Here is a 21,051-nt window from a genome sequence, read left to right as displayed (position 1 = left end):
CTTCCATACGCTACCTCCCAAGGATGGTTCTATAGAGAAGAGACTCCTTGGCTTGCCTTTGTTAGACCTAAAGCTGAGTGAGCATCAGGCCGCTGCTGGAAGGAGGGAGATGAGGTGAATCCTGGGCTAAACTCATCCGTTGTTTCCCGGTACCCTGCAGCCTCACAGCCCGGGTGCTGCAGTTCTGCTCTGGCACCAGGGGATGCCACTGTTACTCTCCTTGCGCTACCCAGGATGAAAAAGCAAAGCCCTTGTGCAGCACCCCCCCAGTCTGTCATTAACAGTGGAGCCCCTCCCACCATGACAGCATCCTCTCCATCCCTGTGCAGAGGAAGCGAGCATGAAACAATGCAATGAGGGCGCTGATTTGGAAAGGAGCCTGCCCAATTCCATGTACATCACACCGGGGACTGTCAGCCATTCAAAACCACCTCCTGACGTCCGTGCAGCTTGCTAACACGCAGCTGAATGTCAGGGTAACAGTTCTTGATGGCAGGGGTGGATGTGACCGCTCCCATCTCCACCCTGAGAACGGAGCTACTCCCCAAAGGAAACGGTCACCCAATAGCACCTGACCTGGCACAGAGGGGGTGCAAGGGCAGCTCCAGCTCCTGGCTCAGGGCAGGTGGGACAGGGGCCAGCCTGGGCTGCGGAGAAGGGACAGGTTAGCTGGAGGCCTCGCAGCTCCCTCAGCACCACTGAGCCAGCAGCGCTGCAGCTGGGACTCTCCCTTTCCTCTCTCTGGTGCCAAAAGGAAGAGGCCAAAAGAGCAGGAGCTTTGTTAAAAATATTTATTTAAAAAAATACAGTTGTTTTGCATGTCTGTTGCACATAACTATTAACATAGGATCGACTTGGATAATCTGCTACAATGCTTTTGGAAAGCCAGCCTGCATTATACAAAGCAAATCCCTCGGTCAGTTCTTACACAAAATAGTTTTCTTTAACTGTTCCCACCCCGCTCTTAAAAAAGATTGCAATACAGTCAGGTTTGGTTTTTTTTTCTTCTTTTTTTCTTTTTTTTTTTTTGCACAAAAATCGAAGCAATAGAAAAGTCACCTGATTCCTCAGGAAAGACCTCCGTGATGTTCGAGGAACAACAGCCAGCGCGCTCTAACAGCAGCCCCCGTTACCGGCGGTGTCCTTGCAGTGCACCTCCTCCAAAGTCACTTTTGCACTGTAGAACTTTGCCCCCCCCTCCCCAAATCGCATTCGAACCTGAAATGTGTCCCAATAACTGCAGCTCTCCTCTAAGCAAAGGGATCAGCCCTTCTTTTCCAATCTGCTATCGACACGCTGAAGGTCTTCCTAATATGTTATCTCGGAAGGTTAAATAAAAGCAAATTTAGTAACACTGAACAATTACTGAAAACTTTGGCTATTTATGTACTTGCATTACATACCAGCATTTGTTTTAGAAACACAATGGCATTAAGATACTCTTCCTATAAGGTATTACTTTAAAAAGAAGTTAGACTGAGAAGCTATTCTCTCCCAGGTGAGTTCACCCAACTGCACCAGGAGCACCAAAGTGGTGCCAGATTGCAGCTGGCTCTAAAAGACTGTGTCTAGAAAGAAAGTCTCCAGTGTAGGAAGTTAAGACACTCACTACAACTTAACGTGCTTTGTCGTTCGACTTGGTGCTATAGAGATATACATAAAGATAAATAAAATGCAATTCTGGTCTGGAAAGAGTAACTGAAAGCGTTCACGCTGCTGCTTTCAGTGTTATTTTTACCACTGATGGTTCTACTAAAATGGCAGGAAAGCAAAGAGAATCCATTCCAGATTAAAGAGTGAGTTTACCGATGTGACTGTCTGCTCAGTCTGCCCCAGGCAGAGCTGCTGGAGGATAAAACCACTGCAGACATCACTGCAAAGGACCCAGGGTCACCTGAACATTCAGTTGAGCAGTAAAACACTAAAGGCATCAGGAAGTCACTTTCCAAAGCAGATGTGCACTTTAAAACCAAAACCACCTGCCCCACGTTACCACAGCTGATTCGGCTCCTGAAGTTCTCTCAAATGGAACTTCAAGCTTCCCTCCCCTGACTTCATCCGAGCCACAGCCGGGGTAAGCGAGACCAGTTGCAGCGAAGCCAATGGATCTACTCTGATTTACAAGTTTCTAGCACAGGCCTCACATCTGCCAGCAGCTGGCTCAAGGAGCCGCAGGATTCCCAGGACAAAGTCTCACGTGGTTCCGATCCCTACTCAGAGTCCTTTCAGTCCCAGGTTAATTCCAGCTGCCATAATAGACGTTAGAGGAGACAGCCCCCATATCCTACGTGCACGTTGCTGGACTTTTCCCTTTTATTCATCTCTATTATAAAGAATATACTTCTCAGCTATAAAAACGGGGGGGGGGGGGGAGATAAGCATTAAATGTGCTACTGTACTTATCACAAAACACTGTGACGTACATAAGGCCATCTGGTAACACTGCAACAGAATACAAACAAGGTTTGAAAAGGGAGGTTTAGAATACAACTCTCTTTTTAACTACAAGGAATAATCTCAACCCTGTTCACAGAGCATGAAGGTTAGAACTAGCACATCATATATAGAAACCTCTGTGCAACTGAACAAGAGCAGAACAAAAAGTCAACACAAGTCTAGAAAGCCTTTTCAAAGCCTGAAGATTTAAGACATGCCAGCCCCCAATAAAACACAACACAGCTCGAGGAGCCGAGAGCAAGCCCAGGTATTTACCCCCCCCAGCACACAGCACACACACGGAACCATGCAGAGCCCATCCTCCGAGCCTTCCTGTGCTCAAAAAATAGAGAAAAAGGAAATAAACCCCGAAAAGAATAAAAAACAGCTTCCAGTTATCAGTACAGCACCGCTGCATGTGCTGCCCGCGGCCCGAACCGGCTCTGGCCACGGCGCTTCCCTTCTCCTCCCTCTCCTGCCGGCGCTGCTCGCAGCTCACCCACATCTCCACTGAAAGAGCCCTGATTCCCAAAGGTTCAGCATTATTCCGTTAACCCCCTGCTCAAAGCCCACCTCTGAGATGAAAACCTCCTGCAATGCGTGGTCTCAACAGAGGAGCAAGGGCTTGAAGTACCACAAGTCCAAACTTCTGTTCCATGACCATAAAACTGTTCAGAGACACAGTTAAGACATTTATGAATGTCAAAGGTGCAGTGAGAAATAACCTTTGGCAACCAATTCATCCACACACTGGGGTATCCTGGAATACCAGGAACTAAAAAGCCTCCCAATAGCTCAGCAGGGTGTAAGAAGTGGCACTGCAGAGTGCAGCGTCTGCTCTGGTGTACGTGGCAGCATTATTTAACGTGTTACCTCCACACGTGCAAAGCCAGGCTCTGTGAGAACACTCATCCTCCCAGGCAGTGAGCACGTGAGGCCACACGTATGTTCACAAGAGCTATTCCAGTCTCAGCTGAATGATGCATCTGCAGCTCTCAAAGCCTGGTTTTCAGCACACATCACAAGCTCCACAGCCAAATCTTCCACTACGTCCTTTGGGAGGGGGTGAACAAAACTAAGCTCTAGTCAGCTGGACTTTGTTGTGTGGAATAATGGAGATGAAGTGGATATCTTGCTATCCTGAAAGGTAAAGAACACTTCAGCACACTCATTCAAGAGACATCATCGGGTCCTGCCCAGCTTCCTTACCTCGTTTTGCAAAGCACGGTTATGGTCAGCAAAGCTGCATCCTCCAGAAAACATCCATGTTCTGCAGTGAACACGCTCCCCCTTAACTGTGCTTGCTCTTTGTACACAGGCAAGGGTAACACACAGGGGTAACAGGCTCAGGATCCCCCAGACTTAACCCCTCTGCTTTAGGTGGCACCAGGACAGTCAGGCCGTGCGGACAGAGGGGCTGGTGATGCTAAACACAGGCTGCAGAAACCAGGCAGCGCTGCTGTGGCTCCTCTGTTACATCCTTGTGCCCAACAGCAGCCTATGGAGAAAAGAGCTGGCTTTCCTGTCAAGAATCCTGTCTGGAATCAGCTTTCACCCCTGCCCCTGCACAGGCAGCATTACCGAGTGGAATGGTGCATCCCCAGGTGTCGAGCCACGAGGAACAGCCCTGAGGGACGGTGTAAAACCGTGTCACTGCCTTTTTATCTTTCCATCTTCCTCTGAGAGCAGCTGGTTTGAGCAGATCAGCTGCAGCACGGCACACACCAACCACCACTCAGAGCAGCGGAACAGCCAAAGGCTTCTGCATTAAGCAGATCTGCTTCATTCAGGCTCAACAGCAGCCCCTGCCCATCACTGTTTAATTAAATGCAAATCAAACCATAAGCAGTCCTGTTTAGGCAAGGATAACCAGAGCTCATGACATCACCCCAAAGAGCTTCATGATTGCAATTGCAATGGATTTTCAACTTATCCGCTGGGTGTAAGAGCCCGTGGGGCTCGGGCCCTTGGTTTGCAATGCCATGCTGCATGATTCTGAACCTCTCCATAGCCAGGACCTCGGCACCCAGAAGGTACGTGTGCCTCTTAGCCAGGAGAACTAAGGAATGGAACAGAACAACGTTGTGATGGAGACCCAAAGCTCAACCATCAAGTTTTAAAATACCTGCCACCTTTGACAATGTTCCTTAACTACCAATGTAATTTCCTAGCTGACAATACCAAGATAGCCTCTTGATAAACACTGAGATGTGTCTTGTAAACAAAAGCATTAAAAATGGAAGAGGTTGACTCGTACGGGTACATACAAAACTGCTATAAAACAGTAGCAAAAGGTAACTAAAAGATGCATGAAGAAACCATGGGGCAGCCAACCAGAACCTCCAGCCCTGACCTCAGCACCAGACGTGGATCAGAACTGGGCCTGTGCTCACCTGAGACACTGCATCCAGGCTCCAGGCCGGCTCTTCCACTGCTCTCGCCCTGCAGAAGGTCTCACAGGGAGGCTGAAGCCGTGAGGGAGCCCGGCAGCCCCGCAGCTCGCTGTTTCTGTAAGCTGTGTGCAGGAAGACGGGCGCAGAAGCAGCATCCCCTGCTGCAAGTGAACGCTGAAACCCCAGAAGAATCCCTCAGCCACCTATCTGAGGGCTGAGGACACAGCGGAGGGAGAAACTCTCCCAAACCCACCACTGAACAGCCAGAGCCTTTCATGTTACAATGCACCCTCCAATGCGCCAAATGGACACTGAAGCCGTAGGATGCTCTAAGTGAAAACAATGAATTCTCAAATTCAAGGAATTTTATCACTTCCTGACCTCCTGCAAAACGCAACTCGGATGTGCCAAAGCCAGTGCATGGGAATCACATTCAGCATCCCTGCTGAAGACTGATCACTGAAACAAGGAGCTGAACTTAAGCTGCTGTTAAGAAAACAAACCCAGACCTTGCCTCCATCACCCTCAGCACGAGGATCGCATCCTCTGAAAGAGGTAAGACATAACAAGAAGGGTTCTACAACCACGGGGTATTACCAACACCATTCCACTTCCCATGGATGGTTTCTGCCTGCAGCATGTGTCGCTGGTGGCATCCTGACAGCTCAGCATCTCAAATAAAGCCTGACAGGGCACACACACAGCAACAGCAGCACAAGCTTTCGAACCCTGCAGTACTATTATAGAGCAGCAGTGACACATAAAGAGATTTCCAGAAGCAGGGCAGATGTTCAGCTTCCAAGCTCATCCAGCCTAATTCTACCACCACTAATGAATTCACTGATGCAAGTGTTACCAAGCAGTCAGCAATACCACCTCAGCAACATGAGCTGTGATGAGATGCTTCTGTAAGGCTGCATGATGATGTTTTTAAACCAACACAGTGCTACACCCATATTACAGATAATCCATGATCACCAAGAGAGCCAGTATTAACCCCAACCTTCCCTACATGGAAAACAAGTTGCAACGAGCTGCAAACTGCTCCTGAAGTGAGCTTGTGGAGTACCAGCAATGCACAGAACCAAGCTCCAAGAAGTCACAGGAATGTGATCCCGAAAAGCTGACAATTAATACAACTGTTAGCAAATGTGTGCTTAATGAGGCAGCATATATACAAGATAATATTATCTTAAGTGACCTGAAAGTTGTAATGGAGAAGAGGTGGCAAGCGGATCCTCTCCCACCTCCCCAGCCCTCTCTATGTGCTTTCCCAACTGCCTCCTGAGATTATGATCCTGTCTTTTCCTAGGCAGGTGCTTAAGAAGCCAAAGCAATCCTCTTCTCAGTGCTATCTGTGAAGAAGCTGGGTATTTCAGACTAAAACAACACATTCAGGCTGCATATTCATAGTCATTTCCTCTAGGATGGCATCCCCAGAGGTGAATGTGTATCTCCAACCAGCTACACAGAGGGATCTTAGGAAGCTGCGAGGAGAAGAGCATGAAACCAGGCCAAGCACAACGAACAAGCTACGTTAGCACTTGGTTCTCCTGCACACCTATGCTGAAAGTGATAGAGTTTACACGCAGTTAAGTGCATGTGTGCACATACACAACAAATAAACTTGGCTTTTCTCCATAGGGGACAAGGAAAGGGAAGCAATTAAATTGCAAGTCTTTAGTGCTCATTAATTCTGTTTTAAACTCTAATCCTAGTCTGCAACATTGCTCACACTTGGTGGGCAATAAAATTGGCCAGCCTAAAACAACCATTAAAAGTGCTGCTATTTATACATAGCTATATATATATTTTCTAGAGCAGACTCACAAGGCATCATGCAAACCAGAGAACTCCCGGTGCCTGCTCTTGGTTAAGATCTGCAGCTTGCTTTCTGCATTCAAAACAAAAAAGGTCAATATTGCACATTGTCATCTGAAGAGCTGCTGGCACAGGAACCTCACCCTGCATCTGCTGATGGCTGAACGCGAAGCAGCATCATGCCTCTGACGCAACGGAACAGGAAGACAGTTCACCACGAGCTCACTCCCTGCTACCTCCACCTCCTCCCTCCCACCTCCCACGGGCAGGGGGCTTTGGGGATGAACAATGCCCAAAAAGCAACCCCCTCACCCCCCCGTCTCGGGTGTTCTGTCAGGAACACACCAAGCGCTGTACAGCTTTCAATGCCAGAACACAGAAGATAACGTCACTGCAGTAAAGTCTTGGGTATTTAAAGTGAATTCAGAGCCTGCAAAAGTGGCAAAAGGAAAACTCTGGAAAGCTCGAGTTCACCACTTCTGCAGATGGGTGCCACTGACACAGCGTGTGCTGTCAGCTCCTCTGGTGTAGAGGTACAATCCTCCTCTGCTCATCACCACTGTGAAGAAAGCCAAAGGAAAGAGATGGCCTCCAGCCGGTTTCTAGCAGGTATTTTACAGAGAGGATCACCTTATGCCACCAGCTCAGTGTGCGCACACAGAGGTTGCTGCCTGACCTCAGATGCCCACAGCAGAAGGGCACCTCACCCCACACCAGCAGAGCACAGCATCAGCCTGCAAGATGAGAGCCTCTCTCCTTTGATTCCTCCTAAATGCTCTCTTAAAAAGCCTCATGAGGTGTAAAAATCTAACTACAGATTCCATTTCTCCCATGTTTCATGGCTCTGGACACCAACCTTGGGTTAACCCATGCACACACGGCCATCAAGAAGAGGAGCCCAAGCACAGATTTCCTCAGAGGTGGACAGGCCGTGGTACCCTCTCGGCTGCACAGACCGAGCTGAACTCGTTTGGGATCCAGTGCTTCCTCAAATGAAGAAAGCACCGGATCCAATGCAAAACCTGAAATAAGACCGGGCAGAAGAGGAGCTTCTCCACTCCAGCTGAGGGGCAAGAGCAGGAACATCAATGCTCAGACACTACTGCTCTCACCCACTGCTGGGGCTGCTGAAACTCAAGCATCAGGCAGCAACCTCTCAAATCCAGAGCCGCCCTCAAACCTGTGTGCGAAATCCACCAGCCTGGTGCTGCTCCAGCAGGGCTCTGTAACGGGTCTCTGGCACAAGAAATGTTTGGACTTCATTCAAACCTTCTGAGAACTGGAAGGATCTAATCCCACTGCTCATCTGGCTCCAGATCTTGCCTCCGCATGGATGGGAGGGCAGGAAGAAGCATCCAGGAGCTTTCCAGCTCACTTCCCTGAGGAGCTGGGCTGTGGGGACACGATGCCACTGGAAAACTGTCCGGATGTCAGTAACACAGTCACTGGGTATTCCTTGAAAAGCTCTCCCTGCAGAAAGACAAGCTGTTTTTACAGCAGAAAAGATGCGGGCTGCTCTGTTGCTGCACAAGTTATCAGGCCCCAAGGCAAAGCTGAGCGCACACACCCCTTTCCCAAGCATTTCCTGGAATGCCAGCTTCGATCATGATTAGATTTCTTCTTGCCAAGCACAGGAAGCAGAAGAACAGAGGGTTTCTCCAAGAGTCCCAGAGAAGAGACTTCTCTGACACTGTTTAACTGCAGTCAGTGCAGACTCAGTTACTGCAACACCAACCAAAGCTCCCTTTAAGCATAGGGAAGTCTTCCGATCCAAGGAGGGAAGAGACTGGAGCTGCAGCTCCTATTAAGGCGTTTGCACAAACATTCCCAACCTGGGTCTTCAAAAAAAGGGAATTTTGCAAAAAAGGCATTTGATTTGGGAATGGCAAAAACTATGATAACTGCTGATCACCTCTGGGGAATTACAAATTGCTCATTTAAAAAACATGGTTTCAGGTTAAGTGTCCTGTCTTTCCCTTGCTTGCCAATCTGTCCTTCCCGTCAGTTCATGTGCTATGTCTTCTGGAGATCAGGGGAAAACGGGCCAGGGGTAGAGGGTCCATCCAGTCCAGACAGAGTAAATGGGCCATGACTGTTCAGCACTGATGGAAACTAAGAGACAAAACACAACCGTTAGGCAAGAGGCCATTTCCATTCACCATTCCTGTCCTATCTGTGCCTGTGGAGACTCCCCCAGGAAAGAAAAAGACACCTCAAAACACAAATGAAAACACCCTTGGCTTCCCCCAGGCAATTCACTGTGATGCCCCTGCATCAGAGTGCAGCAACCCAGTGAGGATAACCTCTGCGCTGAGCACTGATGCCATCCTCAGTAAGCGACTTTAACGCAGGTTTTTCACATGCTCTGAATTGCTCCCCAGTTCATTCTCAGCTGTACATAAAGTGTCCAACGCATTTCACCTCTACTCACAGTACATACAAAGCTACCTCCTTCTCCTCCACAGAGATCACAGATACAAGCCTGTTATATTTTGCCCTTTGCCTAAGCAGACTCAGGCAGTGGATGTGGTTATTCCACCTCCAAAGCAAAAGGTGAAAGAGGAACATGAATAATTGTAAGGATGTATCCTTTTTAAATAGAGGGGACTTTTTTATGTATATACTGGGGATAGACACCAGACACATCACTGTCTGGGTCCTACAAGAGGTACTTGGGCTGGAGCCTGGAGGTCTCTGAGGAAGGTACCGCGAACCACGGTGAGATTGGCTGAACTTACCTGGAAGAGGGTGTTAGCACCTTGCAACCTGGCAGGACTCAGAGGAGCAACGGGGCTCAGGGTGCTCCAGAAGTGAATGCTGGAGAGCAAGGGACTGGGGGTCAGCAAGATGGGAGTCTGCAAAACACAGGGAGAGAGCAGCTGTGGGAAGCAGCAGTGCCAGCAACGTGGAGCCCGCATCAATCCAGAGCCACCATCCCGGTTCCTGCAGCTGCACAGGGCTGGCTCCACAGCCCAGGAGCTCCCATTCCCTTCTCCTCGCCCCCACAAACCCCACAACAGCCACCCCCATCCGGCTCACCCTCCCCTTGCTGAGCAGTTGGCCCCCTTCTCCCAACAGCTGCCAAATCCTGCTGCAACCTCCAGCAAATCGGCTCCTCCTGCAACTCAGCACCTGCAAGCGGCCATGGAAAACTCAGCCTGAGAATTAAGAGCAGGTCGTGGGCACCCGCGTGGTCTGGGTGGCACTGACAGTGTCCATCCAGCTTCCGAATACTCCGGATGCTCCAGATTCAGGCCAAATACTTTGAAGGATGCCAAAAGATGGACTCCCCTCCACGTTTTCCCTGCCCTCAGCCATTTCAGTTTGCACTCAGCAGTTTCCCTCCAATTCGAACGACAGGAAAGAGATTCAACCCATCCAGACCCATTTAACAGCCCACTTGGATTTGGTTCTCCTCCAAATTTTCCATGAGGCATAAAAACTTTCCTTTCCCACACAAAGATAACAACTAAATTAAGCAGCTGCTGCAAAGTCACAATACTCTGGTCTGCAGTAACTGCCTCCTGAACCCAGGAAAAGCAAGCTGCTAAGCACACACCTCCGTGCTTCTCTATTTTTAAAGCAGTTTCAGAATCAGCCTGAAGGAAAATGGGAGGGTTGAGGGCTTTGGGAATAATTCAGGAGCACCTTGGCAAGATGCACAAAGGATCCTGCTGGTGCTGCTTTGGGTTTTGCCTCCACACGCCAACACTGCACAGACGTGCAGAGCTGACACACCACTTGGGCACACTCTGGGGGAGAAGCTAATCCCAAGTATGAACAAACTGGGAGTGCCAGACTAAGTTTCCAGACTCCAAACACAACCTATGGACTACGTGTTTTTCCACTTGCTTCCCTCTCCATTTTCGACGAGAACACAACCACTATTGTTCCTTTAAACACCAAAACCAGGAAGGGACTTGGGTTACCTGAGAGAAAAGTGCTGGAGTAAGAGAAGCAGTTGGGAGAGAAGGACTCAGAATCCCCAGCGGACTTGGATCGCTGCCTGTAATGACGAGAGTAGGAGCCAACTCCAGCCCTTTGGGTTTTTTGGATCTGGAGAGGTGATTGGCAAATTCCTTTTCCAGCACAGATGAATCCTGCTCTTTGGGCTCTGGGGATTGATGCTGAAGGCTCTGAGCCTGCTCCAGCTGCTGAGAAGCCACGGATTCGATGTCCGTGTCAATGTCCAGGTCAGGATTAGAGCTCAGGGGTGGCGATGGGGGTGTGGAAGGAACCTGCAGGCTGGGGGACACTGAGGATATGGGTGGCGTTGGGGTGAAGCTGGTGGTTAGGTTTGGCAAAGGGGCTGGAGCTTCAGGGACAGGTAACTTGGGTAGAACAAGGGTCTCCAAGGTCTGGAGAGTGTCTTCTGTTCCCAAGGGAAGGGAGGATACAGTGGAAGTGGCGGAAGCAGTGGAAGAGGCAGAGACCGTGGAAGTGGTGGAGACCAAGGGGACCGATGAAGGCTTTTTGGAGGGCATGGTCACAAACTTGATGACGGAGGGTGTTGGGTCCTGAGCTGGTTTCTTCTCGGCCAGCTTCTCAGCTGGGTTCTCAATCTTGATGGACCTGAAGAGTTTGGCGCTGGAAGAGTTGAGGGAGTTCAGAGTGAACGAGGAGTACAAGCCGGAGTGGATGTAGTCATTGCGGCTGGAGGACTTAGCACAGGACTGGGCCTTCTCCTTCCCGCAGTTTTCCACATCCTTTGGAGCACTGCTGACTTCTGCAAAACCACTCATTTCGGGGTCTCCTTCTATCCGGCCCACGACAAGCGGATCCATGTTTAAAATCTCCGGATAAGAAACAAACTTGTACACAAACTTCTTCCCATTCACTTTCTTAATGATATTCTGTGGGTAAGAAGATATAAATATGCATTGAGACCTTCTCCAGATTAATTTTCTTCCTACAAACACTGCCTGAAATAGACAGAGGAACCCAGGAGTCTGTAATCTTCCATCAAAAACTGTTCCTTCGTTCTTTATTTAAAACCGCCCTGCTTTCTTGCAAGGCGATTCTGCTCCTCAGGTGGCATCTCCAGAGCTTGCAGAATAAAGACTCTAATAGGTGAGCTTAAGCTGACATTAAATAAACTAACAGCAGCTTTAAACCTTTTCATATGTTAAAGAAGCAAATACCCACTCCCCACAGCAAAGATCACTGCCCTGGGTCCAGTGAGTGCAATGTGACAGCAGAACCTGCAGAAGTAAAGCTCAGAGGTTTGCAGAATGGAGAGCTAATGCTTCCCATCAACCCACCTTTATTCTTAATAAGATGATAATAAAGGAAAGTAGGTAGCTGAACTAGTCAGCAGAATGCAGGCAAACCAGCTATTTCAATACCACAAAAGAGCAGATGCCAAACTTGTTTTGCTCCCAAGTGAAACGCCACACACAGTCTGGGCCTAAGAAGGCTCTTAATGTCTCATACAATTACCATCACCGAGACCTCTCGGTACAAAGTCAGATCTGTGCTGCCCAGCAGTGAGCTCCACACAACAGCACCAAAGGGGCAGGCTGCTCAGAAGCGATTTCATACCTCCTGTACCCCCCCAGTAACAGCAGTGGGATAAATGGCTCACTACAAGCGAGGTGCAGCTCCCACGTTGTGGTTCTGGTTCAGCTTCCTGACACCACCTGAGCACTAAATGAAAGGCTCTCCAAGTTATTAGAAGACATCAGCTCAGTAAGAGAAGCATCTCACTCTGCTGGACCAAAGCTGCTGACCACATCAGAGGTGCAGTTCTGAATACATGAAGCATACTTGGGCTGCTTCACTGCAGACCCTTGATTTGACAACCCCTTCTCAGAGACAGTTGCAGACGGATCTCAAGGTGGTTCCACATTCACCATCTCATAGAATCAGAGTGGTCTGGAATGGAAAGGACCTCAAAGCCCCTGCAGTTCCTGCCACAGGCAGCAACACCTTCAACTAAATCTCATTCTGCTGCTTAAAGTAGAGTCTTGAGGATTTTAACCCTTGCAAGGGCATGTATTCTTGGAAAGGGGATTAGTATTCAAGGACGTATTTGTCTTAGCAATGACATAAATCAAAGAAGGCAACATTCTGCACACAGCTACCTGGAACCTTAGAACAACCAGCGGGGAGGAAATGCAGCAAAGTGAAAACCAAAGGGGAAAAACCCCTCTAAAACTAAGCTAACACACCTTAGTTAAGCCTGGGAGACAGAAGTAACACCTATCCCCTTGAAGGGACTGAAAAAGGAAACAAAGCCCATTAGGCAGAAGCTGGTAAGATGGATAAGGATTGGAGGTGGCTGTAAGGACTTTGTTACCTTCACATAATAGTATCTGAGAGCACGGCTGAGTTTATCATAGTTCATACTGGGCTTGTTCTTGCGGATTCCCCAGAGTCTGGCCACCTCCTCTGCCTGCAGCAGTTTGAACTCCCCGTCGTTGGAGGTCCAACAGATGATGTTCTTGTTCTGAGGCTCTTGGAGGAGCTGGAGGAGGAACTGCCACAGGGTGATAGCACTGTCCATAGCAGTAAGCTGGAAGGCAGATAAGAGGCAGCAGTTTAGGAGCAGTGCATTTTCTCAGTCTCCCTAGAAGGGGGTAACGGAGCAGAGATGTTATTTCCAAAGCCAGCAAGAGTAAAAATTATTAGTCACCAGTCGTGAAAGATGTTCCCTGCAGAACAGGGGCTGAGAGCCAACTGCTGTCGTCTCCTCCCACATGTCAGTACTTTTCACATGGGTTATATTTAGCCTCATTTAACTAAATCAGGTCACTTTGGGTAAGTTGCAATGAGTCACAAGCCAAAAAAATAACTTTCAAAGTTGTTCCATGCTCACCCACTCTGACTTGTCCTGAGACCAGCTCAGGTGCACCCAGGTAACACCCAACCACCCCTCGACACCTCCTTCCCCTGCCTGCACCCACCTCGGTACCGCTACGAGAGCAGAGCGGATCAAGGCACTTCATGGACATGAAGTGCAGAACAGCTCAGCTCTCCTTCAGTTCCCATTCCTCCTGCCTCTCGGTGCGCAGCCCTTTCAGTCAAGCCCCCGTCTCCCTTTCCAATCTCCTTTCTTCTTTTCCACACATCATCCCTGTCTTTTCTAAGAGAGCAAACATGAAAGTAAAGACAATGATAACAAATGCTGCCAGTGCTTATCTCCTGACTCCTGCCACGTCTTCCCTCCATCAATCATTTAGGCTGGGACACTCTAGGACCCCGCACTTGACTCATGCACTTCCAGCACGGTTTTCCTGCACTGAAGCTGTCGATGCATCATCTCACCAAGGACGGACAAGGCAGCAGAGATGACATCTCTCCTTGACCATATCTGACCACATGAATCTGAATTTCCACAGCTCTTTCCAAGCAGAACACTAATAATCCTGTCTGCACAAGGCAAGTACAAGACACACTATGAATTAAACCAGATCAAATTATCTTAATGAAGTATCCCATATGGATTCTCCTATTCCACAACAGAACAGCTTCTATTAATGCAGCTTAAATGTCTTCCAATGAACTGCAAACAAAGCAAATCACTCTGCAATACCAACCATCATGATGAATTACACTAAAAGTGGTTCGATATGTGTAACTATGAGGGGCTTTTTGCCCACACAGAGAGGCAAATTCAGCACAGGCAAACCTATAGAGCACTGGGGTGATCTGCAGCCCAAGCCACCAAACGCTATCCATGGGCAGAAGCTCCAAATCAGAGGCATCAAGCCCAGCTTCAGCAAGCAGGACCCACACTCGTATTGCTTGAGGTCCATGTATACACATGGGCAAGCAAGATTTGGTCGGGACTGCCAGTTCATCTTCATTACCAAAGCCTTTTATTCCAATCTCATTACTGCCCAGCACTTACCCAGCCCTATATAAGGAAGAGAACAGTCTACAATTCAGAGCTTCAGAATTCACTCAGCCCTGTAACAGGATTACTGCTGACAGTTTACACAGGACTATACATTCTTATTTAAATAAGGTGCCCCAAGGCAGGTACTTTTTTTTGGGCCCAGCCCATTGCATTTAACCTATTTTTATGACTCCCTGCCTAATGGCAGCTTACCTGGCTACACAGGGCTGCTCCATCGATCAAGACAGTTAAATTGCTGCAATTACAAGGAGCAATCTCCAAGCAGGACACCCACACCACCCCGCTATGCTGGCCCAAGGTGCTTTCCTTGGTAATTACTATCTGCACACAAATCCATGCTTGCCCAAAGTAATTGCTCCGTACTCTAAGAAAATCTCAGCTGCTCAATGCAGTGCTCTGAGACTCTTCCCCCCGTGGCAGCTGAACCATACGGGAACTCCAGGCAACCACATGCAAACTCTTCCAGGACTTCTCCTCCAGCCTGGATGTGGATTTGCCAATAACATCTTGTCTCTGCCTGCTGGCAGCGCAGAGGCCGCGCATGCTGCGGAGCATCATTATCCTGTCAGGATGATGCACACGCACGGGGTGCTGTGTAGACGTAGGGCCTCGCTGCTGCCATCCTGCCGAGCTGTCAATAGCACTGATAGGTGTTAACAGAGAAAGAGCAGGAAAATGAAGTTGAGTGATTATTCCCACGCTTTGTTTAGCTACAGCACTCGCAAAGCCCAGCAGCAGCCCTGCACCAAGCAGCGCTGCCTGATGCAACGGGAGGCAACCACGGCGCAATTGGATCAGCAGCAGCATTTGAGTGGCAAAAGCTTTTTTCTGCCTCCTCCTCCCTAAAATCCATGCAGATTTCATCCCAGGATTTCACCCCGTTATTTTATCAGCCTGCTTCCCATTAGGAGGAAGCACCTTGCCACTAACTCAGTGCTCACCAGCCTCAACCGCAGGCAAGGATTATTGCCTGGTCCCAGTGCAGAGTACACATGGAGTGACCAAAGTGGTGGAAAAAACCCACCTTTCCCAGTGAAGAGCTCTGTTGTTCAGAGGAGCCATTACCAAGAGGTTGCGCTGCCTAAATCCCAACTACTGCAGCTTTCCAGCTGGAAGGATCCTTCTCCCAGGAGCAGTCAGAGACCGTACTGGAGTGTTGGATCAAGCAAGTTACCACTGATGTTTGACCTTCACAGGCTTGAGGGATGTCATGACCCTGCACATCATTTGGAGGATACAGAGCACATCCTCAGCACCTTCTCCTTTTAAAAGTCTTATGTTATGACATGTTGAGAGGGTGGGAAAGGCAGAAAGCACTTTGGAATTGCTAATGGATAGGTTACACTATGAAAGAACAAATGTCCCTCTATTAAATACTTGAGAACAATGGAGAGATACCTCAGTGCAGCTAGGAACATAGTTTTTCTGAAGCTTATATACAAAGGGAAGGCCAGAAAATAACCCCTCAAATTGGTCAAAGCAAGGTGGAACTTGCCACTTCAGAGCCCAGGAGTGTACTCTAACTGGGGAAGTAGAATATGTACATGGGAGACAACGTGCTATGAATCAAGACACTTCATTTAACTTTAATAAAAAGCTGCTTTGATTTAGCCAGAGAACACATGAAAGAACTGTTGCTTCTTCAGGAAGAAGCAGAATAAAAGCAAACATCACACAAGATGTAAAATTAAAACCAGCAGAGGCGAGATGAGCACTTCTCTTTGTTTGAGAACTGGTAAAAAGGTTCCTCCTTCTTCAGCACCTGGGGCAGGAGGCGGCTGATGCTTTCATGAGCCTTTACTGTGCAACCAGAGGACTGAGCAGCAGCGGAAGCTCCCTGTGCTACCCATGTTCTGCAGGACATCCTCAGCTGCCCTGACAGGGTGGGACCTGCGTTGTTACAGCCATTTCCAGGGCCATGGACTCAAAGGCATCAGAAGATTCTCTTGTCCTCTCCATTCACAAACACACCTCTGCAGTGAGGGGTTTGGTGTTACAGACCCATCAGCTGGAGGCACTACAGAGATCAGGGTGAGGACAGGACCCTGCTGTCCCACTCGAAAGCAGAGATGCTGCTTCTCTCACCATCAGTAAACAGCATTTCAACTCCTTTCAGAACAACATCTCCGTTTACAAGAAGGCATCAATCGCCCAGCACAGCCCCCATCAGCATGAAAAGCCCAGCAGTTTAATTGCTTTGCCTTCAAGCCGAACACGCCAATGATTACAAGCACACTGCTTCCAACTGCCTTTTTCTGCTGAAGTTTATTTTCCTTCTAAGAGTCCATGGAGAAAGGTCTCAGTTGAAAAGACAACGAGGGAATCAGGCAGAGAGGCAACAACGGCCCTTCCAATCCTGCACCAGCTGAGTACAAGGAAAAAATAGTTGCTCGAGGCAGAGGGCAGTTACACTTTGTAATGAGGATGCTAAAATAGAGCACTATTATTGTCTTGAGAGCTTCTCTGACGCCTACGGATGACCCTTCAAGTATACTGAGTAGCTGACAGAATTTGGCTGCAGCACTCTCAATCCAAGCGCTGCAAACTTGGTTGCTGCAGCTTCAACCGAGGTGGCAGGAGCTGGGTTTGAGGCCTGGACTTAACAAAGCCAGGAGCCTCCAGAAAGCAGCCGAGATACGGATCTTTTCCGGTGCCTTCTCATCATTACCTGTGCCACAACGGGCCCCACGCAACGCAGCTGATTACAGAGCCTCCAGGCTCTGCATCCCGTGCGGAAGGAGTGCGCAATCCCGGGTGGCACAGCAGGAACGCTTTAGGAAGCGGCGTACGGGAATCTCTGTGGCCAGCAGCTACATTACTGCTGCAAACAGAGCCCAGGGCTCACCCTTGGTGCTCAGAGAGGAGAGAGGCACCTCGCGACGCTGAGCAGGGCAGGGGACCTGCCCTAACCCCCCTCTTCAAGCTCTTCTGGCAGTTTCCTGTGCTTGGCCTCAGCACCACGCACAGCTCGAGCCATCTCCCACCTCAGCTTGTTCCAGCAGCCTCTGACAAGCATCTGCAGCCTGATGACTTCTGCAGCTGGACTGAAGGAAGCAGTCAGGTCCACAGCCCTGTCAGAGCCCCCATAGGAACAAAGGATGGGGCAAAGGGAAAAAGGGATGTCACAACGAGGGCAAAGTCAGCGCTACCACCTATTTAAATGGCATGGTTTCAGCTGCCCGGGTACCTAACACAGAAGTGACATCTCAAAAGGATGACTTTGGAAGCAGTAAACAGCAGAGACAGATACAGAGGGCGACAGAGAAACCTCCGATCAGAAACACTCTGTTAACGAGCAAAAAGGCAAGAAAAGAGGCAGCCACAGCACCACTGAGATGGTTTTGGGGACCTCACACTGAGTGCAATGCAGGAGGTGAGCAACAGCACGCAGGAGCACCCCCCTCGCGTGCAGCAAAGCTGAACTGAGCACACTTTGCTGCACTGCTCCATCCCCTCCCCTGGTTTCGGATGGCCACGGTGTGTGAGCAGGAGGAATTCATCGACAACAGCTCCCGCTGCATTGTGCAATGGTTCTGCAGACACAAGGCCTTGAGAGCTGCTCCAGGGAACAAACAATGAGGTAGCGTTGGCTGAAGGAGATTTGTGGAGGTCACGGGCCCGGCTCCTTGCTCAAAGCAGGGTTAACGTCAAGGTTGGATCAAGTCTTTGCCCAGCACTGCCTGAACCAAGGGCCCAGAGGTGAAACGCGGCTGGTAAAGGGTCCACAAGGCGCAGCCTCCATCCAAACCCAGCCTCTGCAGGCTGTGAGTAGCTACAGACAGACTCTGACCTGGTAGGAAGCGTGTGAGGGTGCTCAGTCCTCTTAAAGCACACACAGAGCACTGCAGAGGTAATTTTACTATCACCATGTCCTGTTTTCTTAGCTCACCTCCTCAAGACAGGTAAACCACAGGTAAATCTGTGCATAGTAAAGATCTATTTATAAGGAACCAAAAGTCAAGATGCAGGCGTCTACCGCTGCAGCACCACCATCAAAACACTCCAGACCCTGGCAGCTTCCCAAGGAGCAAACAACTTCAACCTGCTCTAACACACACTAAAACCAGGCAAGAACAAGGGAAAACCACCCTAAACTCCACTGAATTCCCGTCTTCCCCTTGGCTCGGGCCCTCACCGCGCCGCTGCTTCCAAACCAGTCAGGAAAATCAGCTTGGTCTGAAGGAGAAGCCGTGGTTATGGAGGCAGGAAGCTCGGTGGAAGGAAATGCTGGAGGATGTCCTGGTGATAAGAGCAGCTCCAGAGTTTTCACTGCCCAATCCTGCTCCAAGCCTGACGGCTCTATTTGCTTACAACAAACACTGCTGTAAATGTGGGGTTCCTGGCTCACAAACTGAGTTACTCCACCTGAAACCAGGGCTGAGCAAATACTTGGCTTCCGGGAGCAAATTGTTTCAGCTTTTTACCTCTGGAGAAATAAGCGTTTCCTTTCCTTCACAGGCATTTGCTGGTGCTCACCTCTGTGTCAGCACACAGGACCAAGCCACAAAGGAGCACAGTGCCCCAGGATTCCCACCATGCTCATGGCTGAAGCCCCACGTTAGGGGAAGCAGATGAGCCAAACTGCTCTACTGCTCTGTGGAGCTTGATACAGAGACAACGGTGCCAGCTTTGGTGTCCAACAGGGCTTTGCCCAGCACATCCTGACCCTTAAAACCCTTCAACCTGTTTGATCAGGACCTCGCAGCACAGTCCATGTACATCCTGCACTGCTACAACTGTTCTGCTCCCTCATCCCTGCCTAAGGACAGCTCAGTGTAGCCTCTTTTACGGACAGCAGACCTCACTGCCTGCTTTTATGGACTTAGATGAAACATCTCCCCTTTTCCACCTCTCCTTTTATAGGATACCAGACCAAAGAGCACACGGGAAGCTTTAGGACAGAGAGTAGGAACGTTAAACTTCGGAACACCTCTGATCAGCTCTGTGCCCGGCACTGATGGGATCGTTTCCATGTAAGCCATAAACCCACCGGTCCCTGCAGCAGCTCCTCACTAATGACGTTTGCTTCCTCCTCCTCTGCCACCACCATGGGCTGAGGGGCGAGTTTACCCACAGCAGCTGCAATCAGCTCCAAAAGGCACAAGGCTCTGCTGAAAAGCATCCTTGGGTAAGAGTGAGGGGCCGGGTGTCCACATCCCGCTCCGGAGCAAAGCCCAAACAAAAGGGTCAGCGTTTGCCGTCGCTCCTAACTTTATTATGGAAAGGAAGCCTCGCTGACGATGGAAAAGGTTTCCTTTAATAATGTTTATCACAAACTCAGCCCCGTTGCTATGGCGATGGAACAACCATTCCCTCCAAACAGGCGCTAAGCCCCTAAAAATAAACAGGCCGGCGAAAAGGCAGGAACACGCAGCGGCTCCTGCCGCAGGGATCGCGCCTCTTCCCGACAGGATGAGCACCAACAGGGATGCTGCACCCCCTCAACAGCGCGCTCGGCTCCAAACCCAGCCCCGCGTTTCTGCTTCAAAGCAGCCCCCATTGGGGCCGAACCGCGGGGTCCCCGGGCAGCGCAACAGGGGGAATCCCGGGAAGTTTGGGCTCCCGAGCGCTGGGAGGTGCGGGTGTGCGCGGAACGCGAGGGCAACGGCAGCGACCCGCAGGCTTCCCCCGGGGAGCCGCGCACCCATGTGGGCAGCGCCCGCCCCTCGCACACGCTGGAGCACCCAAGCGGTAAAGAACAACGGGAGCGGAGCCGGGGAGGAGAACAACAACCGGGCCTCCCCCGCCCCGGGCCCGGCCGCTGCCGCTCGGTACCGAGCCCCGAGGCGCTGCCGCTCTGCAGAGCGGGTCCCGGGTCCCGGCCCCCGGACACGGCGCTGAACCCCCCCTCGCCCCGAGGCGGAGACCCCGGCCCCAGGACGGGCCCCCCCCAGCCCTGCCCCGCAGCCCCCGCGCACGGTCCCGTCCGCTCCCTCCGCCTCGCCCCCGGCCCGGAAGCCGCCGGGCCCGGCCGCCCCCGCTCACCGAGGAGGAGCCCCGCCGGTCCCCGGGAGTGGCGGTGCCGTCGCGGCGGGCAGGTGCTGGAGCGGCTCCCGCGGCCGCCCGTCATGTCCGGGCACCCCCGCGGCGGGCCGGGCCCCGGGCCCCCATCCCGGCCGGGAGGAGCCGGGCGAGCAGCGAAGGGCAGCGGCGGCGGCGGCGGCGGCGGCGCGTTACATGGCGGGACGCGCAGCGCCCGTCCCTCCGCCGCGTCCCTCCGCGGCCGCCGTACCCCACACTTCCGCCCACGGCCCCCCAGCGGCGCGCACCGCGACCAATCCCCGCCCCGGCTGAGGGCGCCGGTGACCAATGGGGTCCGCCCGCGGCTCGCGGGGCATGCTGGGGGCTGTAGTCCCCCGGGGCCTAGCGCCCGCCCGCGGCCATGTGCCCTCGGCCCGGAGGGAGCCGTTCGCGTCCGGTGTCACCGGTAACGCGGGCCCAAGGGCGCAGCGGGGCGGCGCAGCCGGCACGGGCCGTGGCAGCAGCGAGGAAGGGGCTGGGGCCGCAGAACAGCGCCGGGGTGGAGCAGTTCATTAAAAT

At 51.0% G+C, this 21,051-nt stretch overlaps 1 protein-coding gene across 1 annotated transcript; it reads right to left on the bottom strand.

Annotated features, from left to right (window-relative positions):
- Positions 1–3,795: 3,795 nt before the first annotated feature.
- Positions 3,796–20,748, bottom strand: ELK4 (ETS transcription factor ELK4). The gene is made up of 5 exons (XM_062605637.1): positions 20,497–20,748; positions 12,949–13,164; positions 10,580–11,503; positions 9,389–9,505; positions 3,796–8,762 (listed from the first exon to the last, which is right to left on the bottom strand). The coding sequence occupies exons 2-5, from the start codon at positions 13,153–13,155 to the stop codon at positions 8,664–8,666; spliced, it is 1,347 nt and encodes a 448-aa protein (XP_062461621.1). The 5' UTR covers positions 13,156–13,164; positions 20,497–20,748; the 3' UTR covers positions 3,796–8,663.
- Positions 20,749–21,051: the final 303 nt, after the last annotated feature.

Source organism: Pezoporus occidentalis, unplaced genomic scaffold (assembly GCF_034315485.1).
Source record: "Pezoporus occidentalis ecotype Australia unplaced genomic scaffold, CSIRO_AGI_Poc_V1 ctg92, whole genome shotgun sequence".
In the NCBI taxonomy this organism is placed as follows: Eukaryota; Metazoa; Chordata; class Aves; order Psittaciformes; family Psittacidae; genus Pezoporus; species Pezoporus occidentalis.
Note: the sequence above shows the minus strand (reverse complement) of the source record. Positions and strands in the feature narration are given on the sequence as shown.

Excerpts from the sequence above, each read along its gene's own strand:
- ELK4 (XM_062605637.1), bottom strand. The coding sequence starts at position 13,155 with ATGGACAGTGCTATCACCCTGTGGCAGTTCCTCCTCCAGCTCCTCCAA. Across the intron at positions 9,506-10,579 it reads CTCCAGCACTTTTCTCTCAG|ACTCCCATCTTGCTGACCCC; the intron begins GTAACCCAAGTC and ends TGTGTTTTGCAG. Across the intron at positions 8,763-9,388 it reads GTGCTAACACCCTCTTCCAG|TTTCCATCAGTGCTGAACAG; the intron begins GTAAGTTCAGCC and ends TTTGTCTCTTAG.